Source organism: Aulostomus chinensis, chromosome 14, assembly GCF_037954235.1.
Source record: "Aulostomus chinensis isolate RoL2024-O1b breed Wild chromosome 14, RoL_Achi_v1.0, whole genome shotgun sequence".
Taxonomy (NCBI): domain Eukaryota; kingdom Metazoa; phylum Chordata; class Actinopteri; order Syngnathiformes; family Aulostomidae; genus Aulostomus; species Aulostomus chinensis.
Window position 1 is genome coordinate 5,083,302 of NC_141333.1, and position 21,920 is coordinate 5,105,221.

Genomic DNA, 21,920 nt, shown 5'->3' on the forward strand with positions numbered 1-21,920 from the left:
GACTTTTGGGGCAGCACTTGGTTAACTCTGAGTCTCTTTGAGACTTTGATGTTAGAGTATGCGATGATTACAGATGATTAAGCCGCACCTCCCGAAATACTGGAAACCCTTGTTAGCATCACTAGATTGGACTGTCTTAATAGGACTGATGATATCAACATCTATTCTAAAACTGTCATTTTCCAACGGCAGGTCACTTGGAAAGGGGGCGTCAGTTGACTAGAATAATTCAGATTTTTGCCCACACAGGCAAACATAGAGACATGCCAAACTCTTTTATCGTTTCTACCTCTGAGTTTGCTGTAACTGAGAGCCTACTGGGGTTGCACATCCCCAAGGCCTCCTGCACAGTCTGTCGAAAAAACATGCCACCACTGTGAGACCAAAGGAGCGCGGCTGCTCATAGAGCTCCGACAGCTATTTTAGGAAGGCTGCTGCAGTTCTGGGACACTGTGGGTGATTTTAGATGTTCACCACTTTGATCAAGGGATGGGAAGTAAGACATATTAGACTGACTTTTATTCAGATGTTGAGTAACGGAAGAGACAGCTGGTCCATAAATAGAGAGCCGACAAGAAGAGTTCTTTAAACATTCAGCGTCTGTGCAGCCCATGTGACAAATGGTGAATTAATGCAAGTCGGGGGTGTGAACTGATTATACAGGAACTGTCAATTCATCATTTAAACACAAGTTTTGTGTAGACAACCAGTGTTTAAGTTGCTGACTCGCACAGTTATTTAATCATCCCCATCTCTGCGTCTATCCATAAAGCTTCCACCAGCTGCAGTTTGTCTATTATTAATGCCATGTTGCACAGGCAGCAAATGGAGCCAATGCAAATGAGCAGTTTCTAAAGTGATTGTGCTCAATATTTTGTTGAAGATCCACATTTTTATCCATGAGGCATATTCTTTTAAAACGTAATTATGCTAAATAGGCAACACAAAATAGACAAGTACAGAGAATAGATATTTAAAACGATCCATGGTATCAAGGCTGCAGTGTAGAAATAATTCCCTTCAGAGGGAAACGTTACTTTTACACACTGTAGCTTCCCATAAGTTCATAGATTGGTAAACAGTGATAGTGAATTTAAATCACCCGCTAACTCTCTGGGTGTCTGCAGGGGTGTCGATGTATGAGTGTGTGTGTTGCTCAGACCTTTGAATTGAGTCGACTGACTCACCTGGAAAAGTGGTTTCTCAGTTGAAAAAAAACAATCCGTCCAGTGAACGCTGTGGGGGGGGGGTAATGATGACCCAGGCGTGGGACATTGCACAGGGTTGTCAAGCTGAGCCGCACGCTTTTACATGACACCGCTCCTCTCTTAAAACCCTGGCGAAGTCGGTGTATTTGCATGGCTACGCGAATGTGTAGACTCTTAAGACAATATGCCATTCTGCCAAATACATTGTGAATCGAGTCTGGAAAATTGAACCCCCTCCTCCAAGGAAATTGGTCCCACTGAAGATTGAAACAAGTGTAATGAGGGAATAAAGAGAAAATGTACTTTTAGAGCAATACTTGACCCAAAAAGTTTATTTTCGCTTTTAAGCTCTCTCGTGGCGAGACATTTTCCCCTCCTTCATCTCTTCTTTGTGACTCTGTAATGCAGAAGAAGCCAGCTACTTGTATGTATATGAATATGTAGCTTTACGCGAATGGTGGGAGGAAAGTTCAGCTAAGGAATTCTCTTTTGGAGTTCTTTAAAGGAAAAAAATCACTTTTTGGGTGAAGTTTCACTTTAAATGCTTCAGTGTCCTCACCTGGCAGACCCTCCCAGGACCTCAGCAGGGTCTGATGGTGGATATTTTCCCTCCACTAACAGGATGCTTTATGTTTTCATTTTGGACAGCTTTTATCAGCACAGTTCCATCGTTGCCTCCCTTTGCAAGGCATCCATCTGAAGTACTCACTTCCATGATTTGTCGATGGTGTGAAATTAGCGCTGATCTGCCAACACTTCCAACCTCAACAAATGATTTTTCTTTGATTTTATTTGTGTTGTTTCCCGATGACGAGAGCTCATTTATGTCACTTCAACCTTTTTATTCCACCAAAACTTCCCCGCTGACTGTATTGAGTCACAGGCAAAAGTGCATAATAAATTGAAATGTTCAGTCAGGGCACCCTAAAGGCTACATTCAGGAAGAGTTTAAATTGTTGAATATAATTGTGTGAGAACAGCCTGGCGGATGAGTAAAGGTTTAGGTCCCCAAGCGCTGCAGCCACAATTACTCTGAAGGGCTATAGCTCCCCCTTATGGTCAGCTTGTTACTTACATCGGCCTGGACTGGACAGAAATAGCACACGCGTTTCCCTAATGATTGTGTGAATGATATTTTTAAATCATGCTTTGGCAAATTAGTGTCTAAAATGTCATTTGGATTTGGAGCAAAGTGTTGAGGAGCAAAAAATCGGTTTATCTTTACACTCAGGGTACACAACTGATAAATACGATCCAATGAAATAAGAATGTTATTCTATTCTTATTTTACTTATTTATCTAATCAGTTTTGTACATTTTAAGAATATCTACGATCTGTTTTTGCAAATGAATTCAATATACCGAACCAATATCATTTAGATTAATGGAATTTATTGTTTTCAGTCTAAGAACAAAACGTTTTTTTTTTGCATGATTATGTCGTCTAAATGCCTGTATAATCCTTTTTACCAATCCAGAGTAAGTAAGATATAAAAGGTTCCCAAATAGTTTTGTGAATCAAAATTCTTTATGTCTCATCAGCCTCTGTAAAACCTGACAAATGTTAGTATCAAGCTGCTAAAAAAAAAGACAATGATCTCCTTCTGGATTTTATTTAAAAGATTAGCTGTGGCATTCTAAGCCTGTGAGTCAGTTTCACTTCTAATTAGGATTCAGTGAATGGAGACAGTGACTCCGTTCCTGTATTGACAGGAATCCCGGGTTTTGATGTCTTAGCCTCTCAAGCTTCCTTTACCAGCAGAAGACAGGATTTTAAGAAACGTAACATGGATTTCTAGTCATATCTGTGTCATGAACTTTTGTGAATCCAATGTTCTCTTCCTGGTGTTGCGAAAGATATGCTGTTCTTACACACTGAGCTGCTGTTGATAACAAAGATACAAATTATTTCTTTGTATGTGAACCCTGAGCTGCAAAAACCTCATCCTCAGTATGAAGTGAACGAAGCTCTGAACTTTGTGTCTGATGTCCAGTTGTTCATTGAGCCTCTTGAGCTGAATTTGATCAAATTCATACTTGTTTTGGGTTCATTTTCCCTCAAATTTTTCACCAAAACTAATACTGGAGATGGAGGATTTTTGTCGTGCACTACAGCTTTGTGTGCAACTGTTGAATGGACTGTAAATGTCTGACTGTTGTGACTAACGCTAAATAATTTCAGCTGCTAACAAGCACAGTTGTAATATACAGTGAGCTGCATATGTGACCTCATAGAGCCATGCGTCGATAGGTGTAGCGTTACAAAAAGCTGCCACGCTGCCATAAATGACCAGAAACGGCACAAGTGAAATAGAAAATAGAACAACCTCTGAAAGAAATTCCACATTTATGAGGCTCACTGTATAAATGCCAGCGTTATTGTGTATATTATGGAGTCCTGGAGTGGCCACAGACAGAATGAACAAAATCAAGAAAAATGTTGAGGTCATGGAGAGAAAAAATAATTTGTTGTGTCATTACCACAAGATATAACATGTTAATGATATAAATTAACTCAGTGCAGAGAACGTTTGATATCTCGTGGCCACAAATCGATTAAATGGGGGAACATGTTGTATCTTATGGCCTCTAAAACGACTAAATTATGGGTAGAATTAGACCTCGTGGCCCTTTTTCACTCTATCGCCACATTGTTTTTCTTTTTCTGGCCGCTCCAGGTTTCTGTAGTATATTAACTAATATTACCTCTAACACATTCACTCTTATGCGATATACCTGTACGTGTTTGTTCTCATTCACTCAGCCTGTAGTATGTAGGTGCTGCTGCACTGTCACTACTACATAGTTTGTTCTTTATGACCCGGCGTCACTTCTATATGGCACATCTCTCTCTGTCAAGCTCACTATTATGTGTTCAACAGCCTGTTGAAACATGTCGAGCTGCTGCAGCTGCATTGTCCCCCTCTATCTGTGTTGAGAACATCTTTCAGCTCCCTGTGAAAAGATGTTGGTGTTTTTACAATCTCTGCCTTGGGTGATTGAGGGAAAATATGGGGGATTAAATATCTTCTGCCCTCCCTGCTACCTACTTCTTTCCTCTAGTCGGTACCCATTCCACTCCTATTCTTCTTCCCATATTCTTTATATATTGACTGCATATCTATTTCTCTTTATGTCTTCTCTTTTCAAAGTCTTTATCTGTATAATTAGTTAATTTTGGCACAAAGAAATGTAGGTCTTCTTGGGAGGAATGTATCAATCGACATCTGTAGATGTTTAGAAAGATGCTAATTAAAAACTAGACTGCTCATTGTAAATGCCAAGAGCCCAATGATTATGAAATACTCACACTTCTATTGTTATATTTGCATGCCTCTCCAAATTCAGAACACGTAGCATGCATCTTAGATGCCCTTATATTTTATTCTGGCAGAAATGTGATTTCTGGGTGGGGGTGGATAATGAGAATGAGAAAGGCAAAGATTCTAAACCATCGTGTCCCTGTGTTGTCCTAACGATGTATCATTTTGACTTATAGGGTATCTTTGTTACTAGGGTACAGCATGACGGGCCCGCCGCCTCCGCCCTGCAGCCTGGAGACAAGATACTGCAGGTAACACCTTCTCACTCATCATCAAGCCAGAAACAGCCACACCCCTGTCCACCCTCTCTCTCATACCCCCCCTCCCTTATTTCTTCTTTAAGAGAAGTTGTGCACACTTAGCAAATTTCAAACTTCCTGTACTTTGTTGACACTCACTGAAATGCAACCAGTGATCGTGAACCAACTCTCCAACTGGTGTTGTCGTACTTATTTTAGAGTACGAGCCTGTATCACAGATCGGTGTTGTCCTGCCTGTCTATTCTGCCTCTTAGTGTATCTGTTAGTCCAGCAAACCAGCATGACCCATGACTCCGCCTCCACCTGTCCGTTGCTCGAACATCAAGACCAGGAACGCGCGAACCAACAAGCGCCTAAAATATTAAAATGTTTATGCTCTTCTAATCACTGACATGAAAACCTGGAAACGTGGAAGAGGTCAGCGGCTGAGGTGGAAGTCATTTCATCCCAGATCATGGCTGTGCCATCAGCAGCATGAGCTGAAACTGCTGACACAAACAAAAGAATTCATGCAGCGTTGCCACTTGTCTTTTTACATAACCCGTTCAATTTTTCCAGATTGATTAACTTTATTTCCAGTCCCAGAACGGATTTTCTAACCAGAGTCTGAATTCCATCTCTGCCTCATGCATATCTCTGTGCAGTAATTTTGGTTGAAGTTTTCCTACTTCCTGTTAGCCCTCCGCTAACTCAAATAGGGATAAATACATGAATTGCGTGGCTTCTCTAGCATCTCTGAATGTCATTAGACCAAATGTATCAGATTCTGAAACGGCTGTCAGTGAAATGAGTCATTTTGTTTGTTATAATACTCAAAATAAACCCACCAGTACTGCTACCTGCTGAAACCGTCACAGGCATGTCAACAGTTGTTTGTAGTAACTGTCACTGCCACAAGATGGAGACAAACATGCAACATTATAACTGAAGTTTTGAGTAACTCAACAATTTATGTCTAGAATCAGCTGACATTGCTTTCCAGAGGCAACGATAGCGACAACATACTCATTCTATGTAATACCTCTGTAGTACTTCATATGGAAATCAGCAAAATGTACACCACACTCATCATTAATGACAAGCATTTGATTAATATTTATTCTAGCTATTATGTCAAAGTAGTATAGCAAGATTTTATGGTAAAAAATAAATGATAATTAGTAGCATCAGTCGTTCCCCCTCATGTCCTCCCTCTCGTCTTCTCTCCACAGATGTACAGTTTAGTTGGATGAAGTCATCTAAAAAGCCCTTTTTTGTCTTTACCCCTTCTCTTTCTACAGCATGACTGTGTAGCTCCTCCTCTTCTCTCTCTTTTCCCCAACAGTGATGTGTTACTGAGATAATGATGGCAGTGACCCTCCATCCCTCCACAAACACACACATTTACACACATATGTATGGAAAAACTGCAACACACATGATACATGCATGCACACACACACGCATTGCTGTTGACTGTGCTGCGTGTTTGCCTTGCAGGCTAATGGACATAGTTTTTTACACATGGAGCACGAGACAGCCGTCTCTTTGCTGAAGGGTTTCCAACGGACAGTGGACTTGGTGATTCTGAGAGACAGCAGCGCGCGCTAGAAATAGTTTTATAACAAACAAACAAACACAACATGGCTTCTCCTCTCTGCTCATCGCCATCCTCCGCCATCCCACCTGCCCTCTGCTGGAGGCTTGTGGAACTGACAAAAATGAGCCGCCTTTTTTACCTTTTTAGCGGAACACAGACATTTATTTGCCTATTGCTGGACCAAAGGCAAATACTCGTGCCAAATGTACCATAGGAAAATATCGGCAAATCTGTCTACCGGCGGTCGGGGACCTGATCGATGGCTGATCAAACCACCAGAAGACTCTACACTTTGAATCCCTACAGGGCTGCTGCAGTTTGGATTTTGTGGTTGGTTTGTTAATTGGGCAGCCGGTCAGTCTGAGTGTTCTGTTTTGTTGGTTAGTTACAGTTTAAGGGTATTTTCATTTTTCTCCGCTGCCTTTTATTTTTGCTGTCCATGGTGGATCTTAATAATTTGTTTTGTGTAGCACACACTGTTCTCCATTTTCCCTTTTCTGCAGTTTGTATTCTGTTCTTTTGTCTGATGTTTGTTGCACTTCTGTCTTCTGTTCCGCTTTGCAAGTTTTATTGCCTCCAGTGTACAGAAATCAAAATTTTAAGACTTTCTGCCTTGTGTACATATATAGAGCTGCAGCTGTCGAAGCTGCACTTTCCTCGGGGCCTGGACAGACAGCTCTAAAACATTTGTCGATATTATTGTTGACAAATCACATTCTCGATTCTCTCCTCTGGACGTACAGGGATCATTTCCCCAAATGGACAATTTATAATATCACACAGCTCACGCACACTTTTTCTGTGTAGGTTTCATACTGTGTCACCGCTGATTGTTTTCTGTTTGTTCTTCACCTGCTTGCTTGCACAGCTGTGCTGAAAAGAGTTAAGCAATATTTCTGAGCTTCTGCCCATTGAGCTTTTCAGCTGAGCCTAACTTGTCCTGCAGTGCCATCTAACGAGCAACTCATGCTAATGTTTACACACGTTCTGCCAAGACACACACACACACACACACACACACACACACACACACACACACACACACACACACACACACACACACACACACACACACACTCACACTCACTCTCACGTATTCCCATGCACAGCACATATGCAAAAGTGAACTCTTGCATGGGGAAGCCCTATCTATAATTTAACGCCTCTCTTGTGCTCACACACACACACACACACACATACACACACACAGAGTCGCACACACTGTTACGTTATCTAAAATATTAGTGCCATATCTTGGGAAGTTTTTTTTTCTATGTTTGTCTCAGCGATGTTATTTTTCTTTCCTGCAATTTGAGTTTGATGTCATTGGTTGTCGTTAAGTTTGCTTGGCGAGGTCTCCGTTCTAGAAGCATTTAGGTGTATTGTACCACTGATTGGCAGTGAGACGGATGTTCTATACTTGGTGCCATATGGACCTTCTGATCCTCCCTGGCTATATTTACTCAAGCCCAAAATATCAGAGCTTACATTTTTGTGGCCCAGATCGGTTCTGCCCACACTGGTGAGAACAGTAGTCTGGCCTCAGTGAGCAGGGCAGCTGTTTCTGTCTCAGCGTCAAATCCACGGCGTTTCCTCTGCTGATGAAAACAGTGGGGATGAAATGAGAATTTTTCCAGGAGAGTCAAAATAGTCTCTCTTTGTTGCTAAAATCTGTGTTAAAACTAAACTTTCCCTCTTTTGACAAAAGGGGAAGATCTGATCTGAGTCACAAAGACTTTGGCTCCACTTTGTCCAGTCTGACATCCGCTATCAGATTCTAATCGACGCGAGGTTGCACGGACAGAAATGGGTGAATTGCATTTATTTAGTAGGAAAACCAAATAATGCCAACTTGTATCAAAGTGACCAGAAGTGACCACAGAGTCAGCATGTAAATGCAATGGATGCGCAGGAGATGTTTCATGGCGATGACTTTTGTTCTTTTGTGTGTAACATCTGAAGTTTCATCCTGAACAACACACATCCTTCAGTGTCCTTCGCTTTTACTCAACGTGACGGTTTCATCCTGTGGCCATTTTGTGTCCAGTCTCCTTCTAATCATTAGAATTCAGTTGAACTCATCGAGAGACACAAAATGGCACAGTAAAGTCATGCAGTTGAGAGATTTCTTAACTGCAGGTACCCACCCAACGCTATTTAGACTAAAATATCCAAGATATTGTGATGAGAATGGGGGGGGGGGGGGGTAAAAGGTTTGATAATATAATTATTTTTTACTACATGTTTCAGGTAATTCTTTCTAAATATATTGATATACCTAAGCTTTGCTCAAAAATTGTGATATTTTATAATGACACTTATAACAAAGTTATGGATGGAAGTACGCACAGTATGACTTGGAGACCTATACATGTACTATCCAAAAACTGTATAAAATGTATTTCTACTGTAATTGTGAATTTGTGTTATACAAATATATATTATATATATATATATATAAATATAAATATATGTATATGACTATAAAAAGTCATTTTCTATGTGTTTAAAGTACATAAGAGCAGAACAAATGCTGAGGACAGTGTCACTGTACATAGCTGTGAATGAAATCCAATTTAAAATGACTCATACTGATTGTGAATGTACTCATGCTTTCTGCAGTACCTACACTTACCCAACTTGAATGCTGCTTCTTCTGTTGTGTGACAAAAAAAAAGTACTTTGACCTCCGAAGAGAGAAATGCTGTTGAATTATAAGTTGGACACATTTTAGTGATGATTTAACAGGACTATGTATTTCTTTTATTTATTTGCACATGCAAGTTGAAATCCTTCCAGTTTTTAGTTTGAGTATTAATGCGGAGAAATGTAATTGCCGAATTATATATAATATATATCATGTGTTTAGAATGCATTTTGCAGACGCTATCTGTACATACTATTTAAGATACAGTTTTTACAAAAAAAATTAATATATGTATAAAATTGAAAAAATGCTGTGCAGCAATTATACTGGAGCCATTTTGGGCTTTGGGACATACCATTTTTTCAGTATATAAGAAGTGTTTTGAATAATGTACTAAAGTCTCTATTGTACAAATAATAAAAATGTCACTATTGGTAATCTGGGCTCTTTATGGTGCAGCTCTGTGTTTCGGCTAATTCATGTGTTTTTATCATTGTAGAAAAAGAGAAGAGAAAGTGTGAAGGAATGAGACCCATGACAGGATGATGACGAAAGGAACTAAGTCATCAAAAAGTTAGACATCAAGGAGAATATGCAAATGAAGGTGAAGGTGATGAAGGTGTTGGAGCCAAATAATCGTTCAATAATGGAAAGGAGGAAAGAGAGAGAGGACAGAGGGTGGGAGGAGAGTTAATGAGGGGAAGAGATACAAAGGTAAGAATGCTAGACACGGTCAGCTGAATGTCACGTATCATCATCAGCGAGGACAGGACTCACACAAATATATGTATAGAAATATATTATACAGACACCATAGCCTGACATAAGAAGATAATATCCTCTTACCGCGAGATAATTAACTCGTTACCTCGACATAATGGAAAAACTTTTTCTCTAGATAACAAGGTAATGGTCTCATAATGAGTTATTAAAGGGTTTTTTTTTAATGGTGATCTCATATTCACAGGTCTTTTTTTTTGTTTTCATGCTATCATGTACTAACTGGGCGTGGCCTCCATCAGCTCGCACAATCAAGACACGTCAAAGGTTTCGCACAAAGTGACAGTCCAAGAGAGCAGACCCAGGAAGTGACAGATCGACCGTTGATGAAATGAAGCGCCCTATCATTGTCTAAAACATGAGGGAAAACACATCACGCCATATTAACGAGCTTTGAGATTGATTGACAAAGAATAATCCAACATAGCTAACAACTAATAATGGGACATGAACTGTCAATAATGGGAGAGACCTGGTTTAGAGACAGCAAGACATGAAAGGGGGGGGGGGGGTGAGATAAAAAAAACCAGCAAGCAACCAACAGAGGAAGGGGATTAGAATGACCTCTGCAGGTGTGAGAGGGATTTCAGGTCCCCTCATGGATTAGACGCAGCAGAGGCCGTCATCATCTCAACAGATGCTCCTTTGTCTCTGTGTGTCCATTAGTCTAACAGCCTGGCTCTCCTACGTCTCCCGTCTCATCTAATGACACGTATCTGACCTGTGCATCAGGGGGACGGCTCCCTCACAGCCCCGCACATTTACTCCAAATAAAAAAAAAACAAAAAACATGTCGGTATTTTGTCAGCCTTCAATTCACTATGTCAGATTAAGTGTCCTTCAAAAAGAATGAGATTCTGCAGGACATGCATGCACCCTCAAACTGGATCAGTTACTGATCGCTGACCATGAAAACTCGCAAACTTAAACTTGTGATTATTTGCATTTGGAAATATTATCAATGTTTACTGATTAAAGGTGTTATTATAATCGCTGTGTAAAAGTGAAAAGCCTGTGGACATTTATTGTGCCATAATTTTCATGTTTGAAATTTGGAATAGTTGTTAAACTATGTTGATATACTGTAGATGGACTGTGTCTCGACTGCGGACACTTTGACACGCTCAGCATGTGGACACAGGGAGTCTACGTCTGAACCACCAACTTCAAGATTAGATTGTGACTCCTACATTTTGTGCCTTATATTTTGCTTAAGACCATAACTATTTTTTTTTTTGTGGTCATTTTGAGGGCGGAGCTAATGTTCTGGATTCAAACAAACCCACAGACTGGGCGGGGCCTTTCTGTGTGGCGTAGTCTCGTTCTGTCTGGGAGCCCCGGCTTCCTCCCGCAGACCAGAAACATACGCAAGAGGTTAACTGGAAACTCCAAATTGCCAGTAGGACTGAATGTGAGTGTGTATGGTTGTCTGATCTCTATATGTCAGCCGTGCCATTGACTGGCGGTCTGTCCCCGGTGTATCCCGACTCTCAGTTCAGCTGGGATTGACTCCATCACCCTGCAAACCAGTACTGAATGTACCGTATAGATGATTAATGAATGCCCCTTTTGGTCGGGATTGAATTTATATCACAAGTGGTTTCTCTAAAGCTCCTTGTTGGTGCCAGTTGCCAAAAGCTACTGGAGTTTTAAACTTTCATTTCACTGATAACTAGCGAGTGATTTCTCTCAATGATGGCTACCGCAGTCAGTTTGACTTGAAGGCTGAAGGCCGCAGATGCTCTCCGATCGCTCGACACTGATCGACGGCCAAACCGGGGCTCACAAATTCATCGCTGCTGTGAATTCTTACACAGCAGTTCTAACGAGGTGTTTTTTTTTTCCCTTAAAGAAAAACAAATTTGTTGTTCTGTCTGTTTCAGGAAACATCAAATCAATATTAGGTAAGAAGAAGTGAGAAAGTGACAAACAAGTTTCATCAAGACTTGCTTGCCACCTTTTAACTGACAATGTCTGACATTATCTGTTAGCCTTGGAGATGGACTTTTTTGTGAAAAATATTGTTGTCTTTTGGCCTTAAAATACCTAAATTGAGGGAACATGGTAAATCTCATGGCCTCAAAATAACGTTTTCTTTCTGCCCCCAGTTCAGTGTAAATGATTCTCCATGGTCCCTACAGGGCTCTGTACTTCATGTCATTTGGCATTTTTTCCTGTCAGTATTTTTGAAAGCGGTGTGACAACCGCAGGAAGACGTTGCTTCCTTCGCTACTGCATACCTACTGTTGCCCAGTCTCACTTTCTGAACGAGAAATACTGATTACCGCCACCTGCTGGTAGGAAGGCTTATTTCCTCTCATGCAGATGTAGAATGTGCCGCATGTGCTCCAGTGCAACTTCTTTCTTTTGACCCAGTCAAAGGTGACGTGAGGCGACTCACCAGCCGCGCATTAATACTTTAATGCTCAAAATAGGACAAAACACTTCACAGAAAGTGAGAATGCAGCATTTTTGTAGTTTTTTTAAGTAAAGATCCATAAATTACAACTAGTAAATGTATCAGCAACTGCTTTGTCTGATTTTTTTTTAGTAAAAATCAAAGTATGTGAACTATATATAAATAATATATGACTGCTGCAGTATGGGAAACAAAAGTACAGTGGGATTTAAAAAGATAGTTGAATGCATCTGAGATTAAACTGCCTTTCTCCTCTCTGTTGTACCATGCCCTGCTGTTCCTCTGGTATCAGTTTAGTTTGTAGAACAGCTCCGCTTTCTGTAGTGGAGTCCAACAATTAACAATAGAGAGTAATAGCGCACACACACACACACACACACACACACACACACACACATTCACACAAACACACACATTGACGAAAGCAGTGTCCCTTACTCCCTTTCCTCTTTCCTCTGTCTTTCACACACTGGTTTGGACAAAATGATACTTCTGTGTGCCCACTCGCCAACCCACTTACACAATCACGCCTACATTTCTCTCCATGCTGACTCATATAGGCTTGCATCAGGGTGTGTTAGTGTGTGTAAGAGATACAGAGAGAGAGAGAGAGAGAATGAGAGAGAGAGAGACAGAAAGAGAGAGAGAAGGTTTGGTCAACCCACCAAAGCAGTCAATAACCACTTGCGACCAGATCGATAACAATACCACAGCCTATGTCCATGACCTGCATTCAGCTGTCCTGTGTGTGTGTGTGTGCGCGTGTGTGTGTGTGTGTTGATGAAGTGTCCCCACAATCACTCCAGTGTCGAGGCAGCCACAGACTGAATATATTGTGTACAACATGACTCGTGACCTGCAGTAACTTTGCATTGTAATTTTTTGCATTTCAATTAACACCCTTCTCTGGGAACCCTTAACAGCTTATCCACATTCAGGGAAGTCAACTTGTTGTTGCAGCCTCTTCCAACAGACCATTAATTAATACTAGTTTCCTCCGTGTGTGTGTGTGTGTGTGTGTGTGTGTCTCCGATGCACTGATGGTTGTGCTGTCTGAAGCCACTTTGACACGTTGACTGGAAACAGAAAGAAACAGTTACACCAAATCCAGAAGTGTTGCATGCACTTGAATGATCGACAGCTTTGAGCGCTCTTTTTTTTTTTTTACTCTGAACACGACGCCTTGTGATGCTGCCCAACCAGGCTTTCATGGTGGCTAGGTGATTGCTAACGACATCAGATCATGTCAACACAATGGTTTTGGAGTCGTAGGAAGGCGTGTGCTTATATTGTGAGTGTAGCCAACGTGATCTGAAAAAGAAACCTAGATAAGGCACAAAACATGGATACATACTTGAAGCGAATACTCCTGAGTTTGTGAAAGGATAAGCCAGTATGTATAATTATTAGAAAACATTATTCAAACTCTGACACTTGAAACAGTCCAAACTATTATTGCCGTCCTCATCTTCCATGATTAAAACTGCTGTGACAAATACTGCATTTTTGTTGCATGCCTCTGCAATGAGAGCTTGGACCAACAAAATCTTTGTGGTTCATCCTTGATTCCTTATAAACATTTATACACAAAAAAAACCCCAAACCCCTCTAGATAATCCTGAGATATTGCATTAACAAGCATGGAACAGATATCCCACACAAGTAAAGTGACCTCGACCTCAGACGACCAAAACTCAGCCTTGAATCCAAGTAGAAGTTTGTGCCAAATTTGAAGAAACGCCCTCAAGTGGTTCTGGAGATGTGAGTGAATAAGAAAGAGCCAGATATCCAAAAGGTTCCATCACGGGCTGCACGTGAGCTTCCACCTGTGACATTTCAGTTCCCTCTTGTTTTGTTTGTTTTTTTCTTTATCCAGTCATGTGGGTGTCAACTTGACACCTTAGACATCAGCATTTTTGTTTATACTTTTTCTTCACACACACACACACACACACACACACACACACACACACACATTTCCACTTCAACTAATTAATATAAGATGAATAAAGGATCATTTTACAGTCTGGGAGCACAAGGGGTCCAGCTACCTTTAATCTGGAAACCTAAATCCACATTCAGAGGTGAGTGGATGAGCTGAGGGTCCAGCAGGTCCCGGCACTCACCAGCTTTTGTCCTCTGCTCACAAACTGTTTAACATGACAAAGCCAGCAAGCTGCTTATGAAGGCTTCTCAAACCTGCTTTCTGATAGTATTTTGATGTGAAAGCTTGAAGGTGTGTCTTTGGGAGATTTCCATGCTTGCGTGAGAGTTTGTGCGTGTGTGTGCGTGTGTTTTTCCCACAGGATCCCCTACAAACCGGTCTGACAGCGTTTGGAGTCAAGTCACCTGAACGAAGAAAAGGAGAACCAGTTTTAAGCTACAACCGCGAGGGAGAAATGAAAGAGAGGAGAGCCACACTGTAACGGCAGCTCCGGGTTCTAAGTCCACGCGGGGACCGTGTTACCGTTGTTTACTCGGACTTTCACAAAGTTTTGCTACAGACGGTGCTGGTTAACTGTGGCGGAGTCAGTTTGCTGTCCCCGTTTGGAGGCAGGCCGCCCTGGGACAGGCGCACGCATCTGTGATAACTCTGTCACAGCGGCTGGGACGCGACGAGCCCCCCGGGAGGGATTGTGAAAGTCACCATGCCTGTGAGACAGAAAGGTAAATCCATTCTCCTCATTCACACCGTTTCTGGACCTCTCGTCGCGTGGTTTAGTTAAGAAATTTCACGAATAAACGAGCTGAAAACGTGCGAAGCGCGAAAGTTACCTGGTACGCCCTCAGACACGCGTTTCAGCGCTTGTTTCATTCACTCGCCGCTTCTGAAGCGCGTTCGTTAACTTGTAGCTCTGAAGATTTGACCAGCGCTCCGAAAAGAGTCCGATTTTTGTCATTTGTTGCACGCAAGAACCGCAGCCAAAGCGTGCATCAACAATGTGTTCCTGCACACGTGTGTTTGTTTTTTTATTCACTTAAACGTGTGGCTGTAAATGTATGTCGACTCCACGAGAGGAAAAAAAGCGTTTTACTATTAAAATATGACACATTTCGTCTTGGGTTTGATGTCGAGCTGTCAGTGCTTCCGGTTTAATCAGCTGTTCAGAGAGCCGCGGAGCGCCCGGAATGCAGTTAGCACCCTTCCACCATAAATTCTGTGGCACTGCTGCACCAGAGCAACAGAAAGCCTTGGTAATACATGTTGTTAGCAGTTTTAAGTAGGAAATAGGCCACTGGTGGCAGGGAATTAGGTCTGGAAATATATCAAGAAATAATTACCCAAAATAAAAAGCCCTATCTCGCAGGATTAAAGAAATACAAACCTGCTGCTGAAACCATCATGCATGTCTGGAAATAATCCTAAAGATATAAAAATATGGCTGATATTTTGTTCAAGATGGTCACTGTACTTCTTGCCGACCATTAAATGAAAATGGGGGAAAACATTATGTCCCATTTCTCAATGTTGGAAGAAAAAGAAACTGAACTTGCACTTCTATCTTGATCTGCATCAAACTGAAAGTGTTTCTGCTCCTTAATCCCTGGTTACATTTTCAGTTGTGTGTCCATAATCTTTAAGGGGGCCTTGTCCTGTAAATCAGTCACAGCCTAACCTCCTCAGCCAGGAGCATAGAAGGCAGGATGAGGTTTCGCTCCAGTGTCATTAAGACTCTCAGGTTTTATTGTGTTTTATTTTGTAGTGATATAAATTAGGGAGCAGAGATTTTAATATGCACCTTCACTTTACATGGGATACTTTTAATATTTTATTGCTGTTAATGTGCAGTTTAACAGCTGACTAGGACAGACAGTGAGTGACATTATTGTCCCGCTATAAAACTCAATAGTGCAGGGTAACAGCTCCCATGTCCACGCTCACCATGAACCAGGTGTTATTCATCTGTCTCGTCTCCATCTTGTAGATTTAATGTAACCTTCAGTACTAAAAGACTGACTGTATGTTGTCTTCAGATGCTCTGCGAGCCCTCGAGCTTCTCCAGCAGTACCGGGCCAAACTGGCCCAGAGACAGCAGAATCAGGACCTGACCAAACAGGGCCCTGTGGAGGAAGACCACCAGCTGCAGCAGTCTCTGGACAGAGTCATCAATGTTTTCCAAAGCCAGCTCTTCAGTGCCTTGCTTGGTAAGTTTCTGTTGGTCTAACTAGCCAGTCACCAGAACAACACACACACACACACACACACACACACACACACACACACACACACACACACACACACACATTTACGCCAGTAATACAGCGCGAATGGCAGATTTTAATGCATTTGTTGGATTCTGTCCACTGATGTTGCCCCATAAGATGTGATGTAAACACCTTGGTCTTCACAAATGTCTCTGCAGTGCCTTTCTCTAAATCTGATTGGCTGCTTCCTTGTCCTGTGTCTGGCACTGCCTTTGCTGATCAAGATGCTGGATCTCCAATCCAAGCTATTTTTTTTAAATATAATTTTTCTTCTCAGCACAGTACAACTCACTACTGGTACCCAATAAGGGTGTCCATGGCAAAATCTTCAATCGCTTCAATTTCAGGACTTTTCCAGGCCTTGAAATGTAGCATTTTGTAATCATATTACTTTCCCAGGTTTTGCACGACAATGGAAACTGCTACATGCACAAAAGGTTCTGACCTGAGCCACTTTCTAATGTTACCAGATACCCAGGCTTTAAACCAGCAAAGCTAAGTGGAATTAAACTGTAGAATTTCTTATTTCTGAGGATGAAATAAGCATTTGAGTCAAAATTCAGCAACATATTGTCATACTGTGCTCTTTGTGTTACATTTAGCAATCTTTTCTTGGTGCTAGAAGGAGTGCAATGAGTCTGTCAGAAAGGATACTGGGTTTTTGACACTGTACATGGAGTGTTAGTGAGAAGAAATCGTGTGTGCGTTCTTCTCCATTAAAGAAAAGAGGACGTTTTGGCTGCTTTACAGTAGGCTAGTGGGGCACTAAAACGTTGTATAGAATCACTGTTTTCTTTCTCTGACAGGCAACACTTGTTTCATAGTGTCTACAAGATGTTTGAGCTGCTTTATCACGTGACTCTCCACCATAAAATAGGCTGCAGAATGCATAGATGTAGGCGGGTCATGGCCTGTCGCAGAAACATAGAGCTCTTTGTGAAAAAGCAGGCACACATTTAGAGAATGTTTCGCAAGTGTAAATGCTGTGCTAGTCTGTGTAGGAGCTCAAAGAAACTCTTCCTTATGGGGAGGGAAACATTCAGCACGTTTGTGACTGTGGTGGTGACAACAAACAGGTTTCCAGGCTCTGGTCCCACCTGCTCTGCGCCATGCCCTCACCTCCTGCTCCAATAACACTCCTCCCTCTGTGTTGTGTGTCTGAGCTGCACACCTGACATGAGTTCCTGCTCTGAGCACAACTTTGACCTAAATTGATCTCCGAGTTTTAAGTTCACCGTCTCTTCAGCTGAATGTTTCTTTATTGATGACTTAAAGGATCTAGCTATCTTTTTAATATACTGCATATTGTGTGTATAGTATCATACTTTGAGTGTGTTTTTTTTTTTCATCCTGCTCTTGAATACTTTATATATTTTTTCTGTTCCATTTGTTAGAACTTCACTTCTCTGATTTGGCAGCTTGAGCTCACGCACAAGTAAATCTGTGCTTAAGTCTAACACTACGTGTTTGATCTGAAAGTAAATATGTGGAAGGGGAACCTTAGATTAAAACAGTCACTTGATGTGCATTGTCAGTGTTTACTTCTAAAGTGGAACTCTAGATTGGAGGCACTGGACATTGTCAGGGGAATAATGCAGCAGTGCCCCCAGGCTGCCACTGGAGACCGCTAGTGCATTATCTAGCATTTTTAGTTTGTGAGGGCATGCACAGGGACAAGAACAGTCAAGAGTATATGCATATTGAAATGTTCATTACACAGTCAGTCAGGGATTCAGCAGTCAGAGGTGAGAACAGCAAAAACATAAAATTGGTTCACAATGATGCAAAACTGAGAAGCTGGAACATAGAAGCAGCAGTCAGCTGTCAAGAGAGACAGTAACTATTCATTCATCTCCAAAGGATTTATGGGTTTTTCCTGATGTGTGAATTACTTTTTGGTCTTCATCCCCTCAGCTCACTAACACGGTTCTAATCTTCTCTCGTCTCCTCCAGACATCCAGGAGTACTATGAGTTGATGATCCTCTCAGACAGCCAGTCTTCTGTGGACCAGGTAGCAGGGCCAGGGAACCTGTCAGCCTCCTCTGTCCCACTGCCAGGGCCTTCAGCCCAGTCACAGCCCGCTGCTGGTTCCCTTACCCCTCAGGCTTCTGGAGGACCAGCCCCACCCAAACCCCTAACCCCCAAACCCAAGTCAGTCAAGTCCCCTGCTCCCCCTATCCCATCAGGGGCACCCACAACTAAGCCATCTTCTCCTACAACACAGTCCAGTACACCTCAGCCAGCCAAGGTGAAGTACCGGGCCCCTCTTCCCCCGGTCCTGCAGCCTGAAGTACCTACAGCAGGAGAGACTTCTAAACCCACTTCCCCCTCTAGTACAACTCCTGGTGCAGTTACCGAGAATGTTCTTGAACCCTCCACTGGCTCCTCAGCCACAAGAACTCAAATATCACTAAATGGGAAAAAAGCCCCTCTTACTGCCACTGACTTTCCAGAGAGCTGCACCACAATTACAAGTCCGCAAGCTGGTCGGGACCTGGTGACAGTCTCAGCCCTCGTCTCCGGCACCATCCAAGGCATTGTGTCTCAAACCACTCCAGACCAACTCCCGCCCACTAGCACCACCCCCACCACCAGCCCAGGTCCCAACAGGGTCACAGATCCACCCATCACCCCCACGACTCTCAAGACCAGTAGAGACCCTGGTGTAGGAAAAGGCACTCCGACCTCAAGCCCAACGAGTCCCTCCCAGGGAACATTCACATTTGGCAGCCTTAGCCCCACGAGTCCTCCAGGACCACTCAACAGAAGACCCCTTCTGAGGTATCGGCGACAATTCCTTTGACAGGACGATGATGACTTTTATTATTGTTGCTGACTGATTTTTGTGAGACAAATAAATTGAAATAAATATACTGTATTATAACCAGAGGGGTCAGTGCAAATCACACACTGTCTACCTGATTTCTGTTTCCAGTCCAACCAGTCCTGGGTCACTAAAGGTCTCCTCTCCGAGCCCTAGCCAGGGTCCAGCCAGCCCCAGGACGGCCACAGCCCCTCAGACCCCTATCAAGGTAAGATATCTCTGGTTGTTTGGTGTCACTGAGAGAAAACTTGCTGGAGATCACTTTACAGTTTGCGCCCGTTGGAGGGTGACAGGTCTTGTTAAGTTGGAACCTCGATGGCCATAAAAATCAAAGATTCCTAGTTTTGAGTTTTTCAGGATTTATCTTGACTGAAGAGCCTGGCATGTTTAGCGTGAACAGCATCCTGCCCCCACTGTCATCCCCTCCACCATGTGTTTGTTGGTGCTTTTTAGTGGAATTTGTCTTGATATGCAATCTTCTTGTTATGGTTTCAGGTTTTAAATGAAAATGTCATATTTTCTCCTGCTGTAAGTTTCTTTTCTGCCCCCCGCTTACACTGCTGGTGATTTTGGTGAAACACTGTCTAGCACAGCAGGAAGATCATTGAGAGGTAGACAGCAGGATTATCAGAATCGGCTGGCTCTTTGAGCACCGACTTACATTACATGACATAACATGAGCAAATGAATCAATTCAGTGTCATAGAATTGTCCTGTCAGGTCTCACGGAGCTGACTGACCTGTTAGTCCACTGGAGAATTTACTTCTATGTCTGATCTGTTGCTGAAAGTCATCGCTGTGTTCCGATTCATTTGGTTTGCACTGATAATTTTTTTCTGTGCTCCTGTTTGTTTGTATGTTAAGCAAAATTTGTGTTTGGAGTCAATATTGGATTTATTAAGATCAGAAAATGTGAGAGCTGCTGCACGATATGTTTTTGTGATACTCTTTGCCTAAATCCTACCACTGAGAGAAGGTTGGCTGGATAAATGGAAGTACCCGATAACTCTCACTAAGTAAAGTTATAAAAGGGCATTTTCCTACTTGTGGTATGTTGAACATGGATTAAAGGAAGATAAATAGTATGTTCATTATCCCTAAATGCTACACCAACAAAACTGCTTGTAGTTCTGAGAGAAATTGAGAGAAATAAGCACAAACCATAGCAGATGGTAGGAAACCGAGTGTGTGTGTGTGTGTGTGTGTGGGGGGGGGGGGGGGCAGGACAGAGGTAGAAAGAGGACAACCAGAGAATTAAATGCAGAACTGTGGCTTTGATTTGGAGAAACCTATTTGTTGATTTTTCACTCTCCTGTTTCGTCATGCAAGGTTTGTTGTGGTATTCGCTCTGCAGTGTTTTGTAGTATTTAAATCCTACACCACCTGTGATGATGTGAACAAATGTGAAGTGTCAGTGAGTGAAATCCCGTATTTGTGTGAATCTTGAGGACGCGTGGCTTTGCTGATGCAACCCAGTCAAAGTTGAAAGTAGAGCATCCTTTGCTGTACCGCTGTTACATTTCAATCTGTGTAACCGCTGCTACTGCCAAACAGAGACTGACCTGATAAAACATCAGAGTGGTGTGTGTGTGTGTGTGTGTGTGTGTGTGTGTGTGTGTGTGTGTGTGTGTTTTTGCCTCTTTTGCCTGTCTGTTTTTGTACATGCTGAGTATATTCGGCATGTGCACAGATATGTATTCGGAGCTTTGCACACTTTGAGTTTAAATGTAGCTGCCGGCTGCCATAAAACAAAGACTGCTGCTGGAACTCACGGGGGCAGGTGGAGGTGTTTCAGAATAGCTGCCATGTTTCCAAGTCGGCCTCTATTCCAGCAGTGAAGTCCTCTCTGGTTGTTGGGGACAAGAGAACGAGCAAAGAGAGTCATTGAGGGATGAAAGACAAGGATGAGAAGGAGGAGACGGACAGAGGGCAGAAGGATGTTACTGGTAGCAACAAGCGGCTAATTGGTGGAAGGAGACTGTTACGCCCGGGAGGTGTGTTGGTGAAAGTTTGCCAGTGGGGACCGTGAGAATGGACTGCATTTGTATCCTCACAAGCAAGGTGAGAAGATTAGTCTGGATGATGAAGGGAAAGCTGGAGATTGCGAGATTGATGTTCCTTCTGATGGTTTTGACTCATACATTACAGTAATTCCTTTTTGTGTTATATTTCCAGTAAGTCTTGTATGTTAAGCATGTGACATGCTTTGGATTTGGCGGAGGAGCTCTTTGATTTTAACACGTCAGGTAGCACAATTATAGTGGAGAATAACTGAGACTGCCGGGGCTGCAGGAAGGATGGCTCGCTGTCGTTAATGAATGAACAGGCTAGGAGGCTATAAGGTGATATCATAAAGGGACAGGCTGTGCTCAAGTGAGATGACACACTAACTTGAATGCCAAGCTCTTCCTCAGATGTTGGTCTGACAGCATGTGACACCCAGAGAGAGAGACGGGAAACTGGGTTGATTGGGACACGCACTTCAGTAGATGAGCCTTCACCCTCAGCATCAGGAGTTTTTAGAAGATGGTCTGCTTGAATTTTTGCACTATTAAACCAAAGAGCAGTACCAAACAGAAGAGGAACTAAATGCAATCGCTTATTTTGGACTTAGTTGTGAAAATGCACTAAATGGACTGCTGTTAGAAAGCTTGATTCAGTTGATTCATTCTG

At 42.4% G+C, this 21,920-nt stretch overlaps 2 protein-coding genes across 15 annotated transcripts in view; both read left to right on the forward strand.

Moving 5' to 3' along the window:
* lrrc7 (leucine rich repeat containing 7) overlaps window positions 1-7,463 on the forward strand; it is a 101,260-nt gene extending 93,797 nt beyond the window's left edge. For 7 of the 11 annotated variants that reach the window (XM_086225553.1, XM_086225552.1, XM_086225555.1 and 4 more), the window contains 2 exons: window positions 4,708-4,782; window positions 6,271-7,463. In XM_086225553.1, coding sequence (XP_086081679.1) covers window positions 4,708-4,782; window positions 6,271-6,381 — 186 coding nt within the window. In that variant the 3' untranslated portion in view covers window positions 6,382-7,463. Of the gene's footprint in view, window positions 1-4,707; window positions 4,783-6,071 lie in introns of all 11 variants that reach the window. The other 4 variants (XM_086225556.1, XM_086225557.1, XM_086225559.1 and 1 more) reach the window with 4 other exon arrangements.
* A 7,070-nt stretch (window positions 7,464-14,533) lies between these two features.
* The window catches only part of LOC147249514 (discs large homolog 1-like protein), a 94,531-nt gene continuing 87,144 nt past the window's right edge, over window positions 14,534-21,920 (forward strand). For 2 of the 4 annotated variants that reach the window (XM_086224943.1, XM_086224944.1), the window contains exons 1-4: window positions 14,536-14,883; window positions 16,192-16,362; window positions 18,376-19,204; window positions 19,359-19,455. In XM_086224943.1, the coding sequence (XP_086081069.1) occupies window positions 14,865-14,883; window positions 16,192-16,362; window positions 18,376-19,204; window positions 19,359-19,455 (1,116 nt within the window). In that variant the 5' untranslated portion in view covers window positions 14,536-14,864. Of the gene's footprint in view, window positions 14,884-16,191; window positions 16,363-18,375; window positions 19,205-19,358; window positions 19,456-21,920 lie in introns of all 4 variants that reach the window. The other 2 variants (XM_086224948.1, XM_086224945.1) reach the window with 2 other exon arrangements.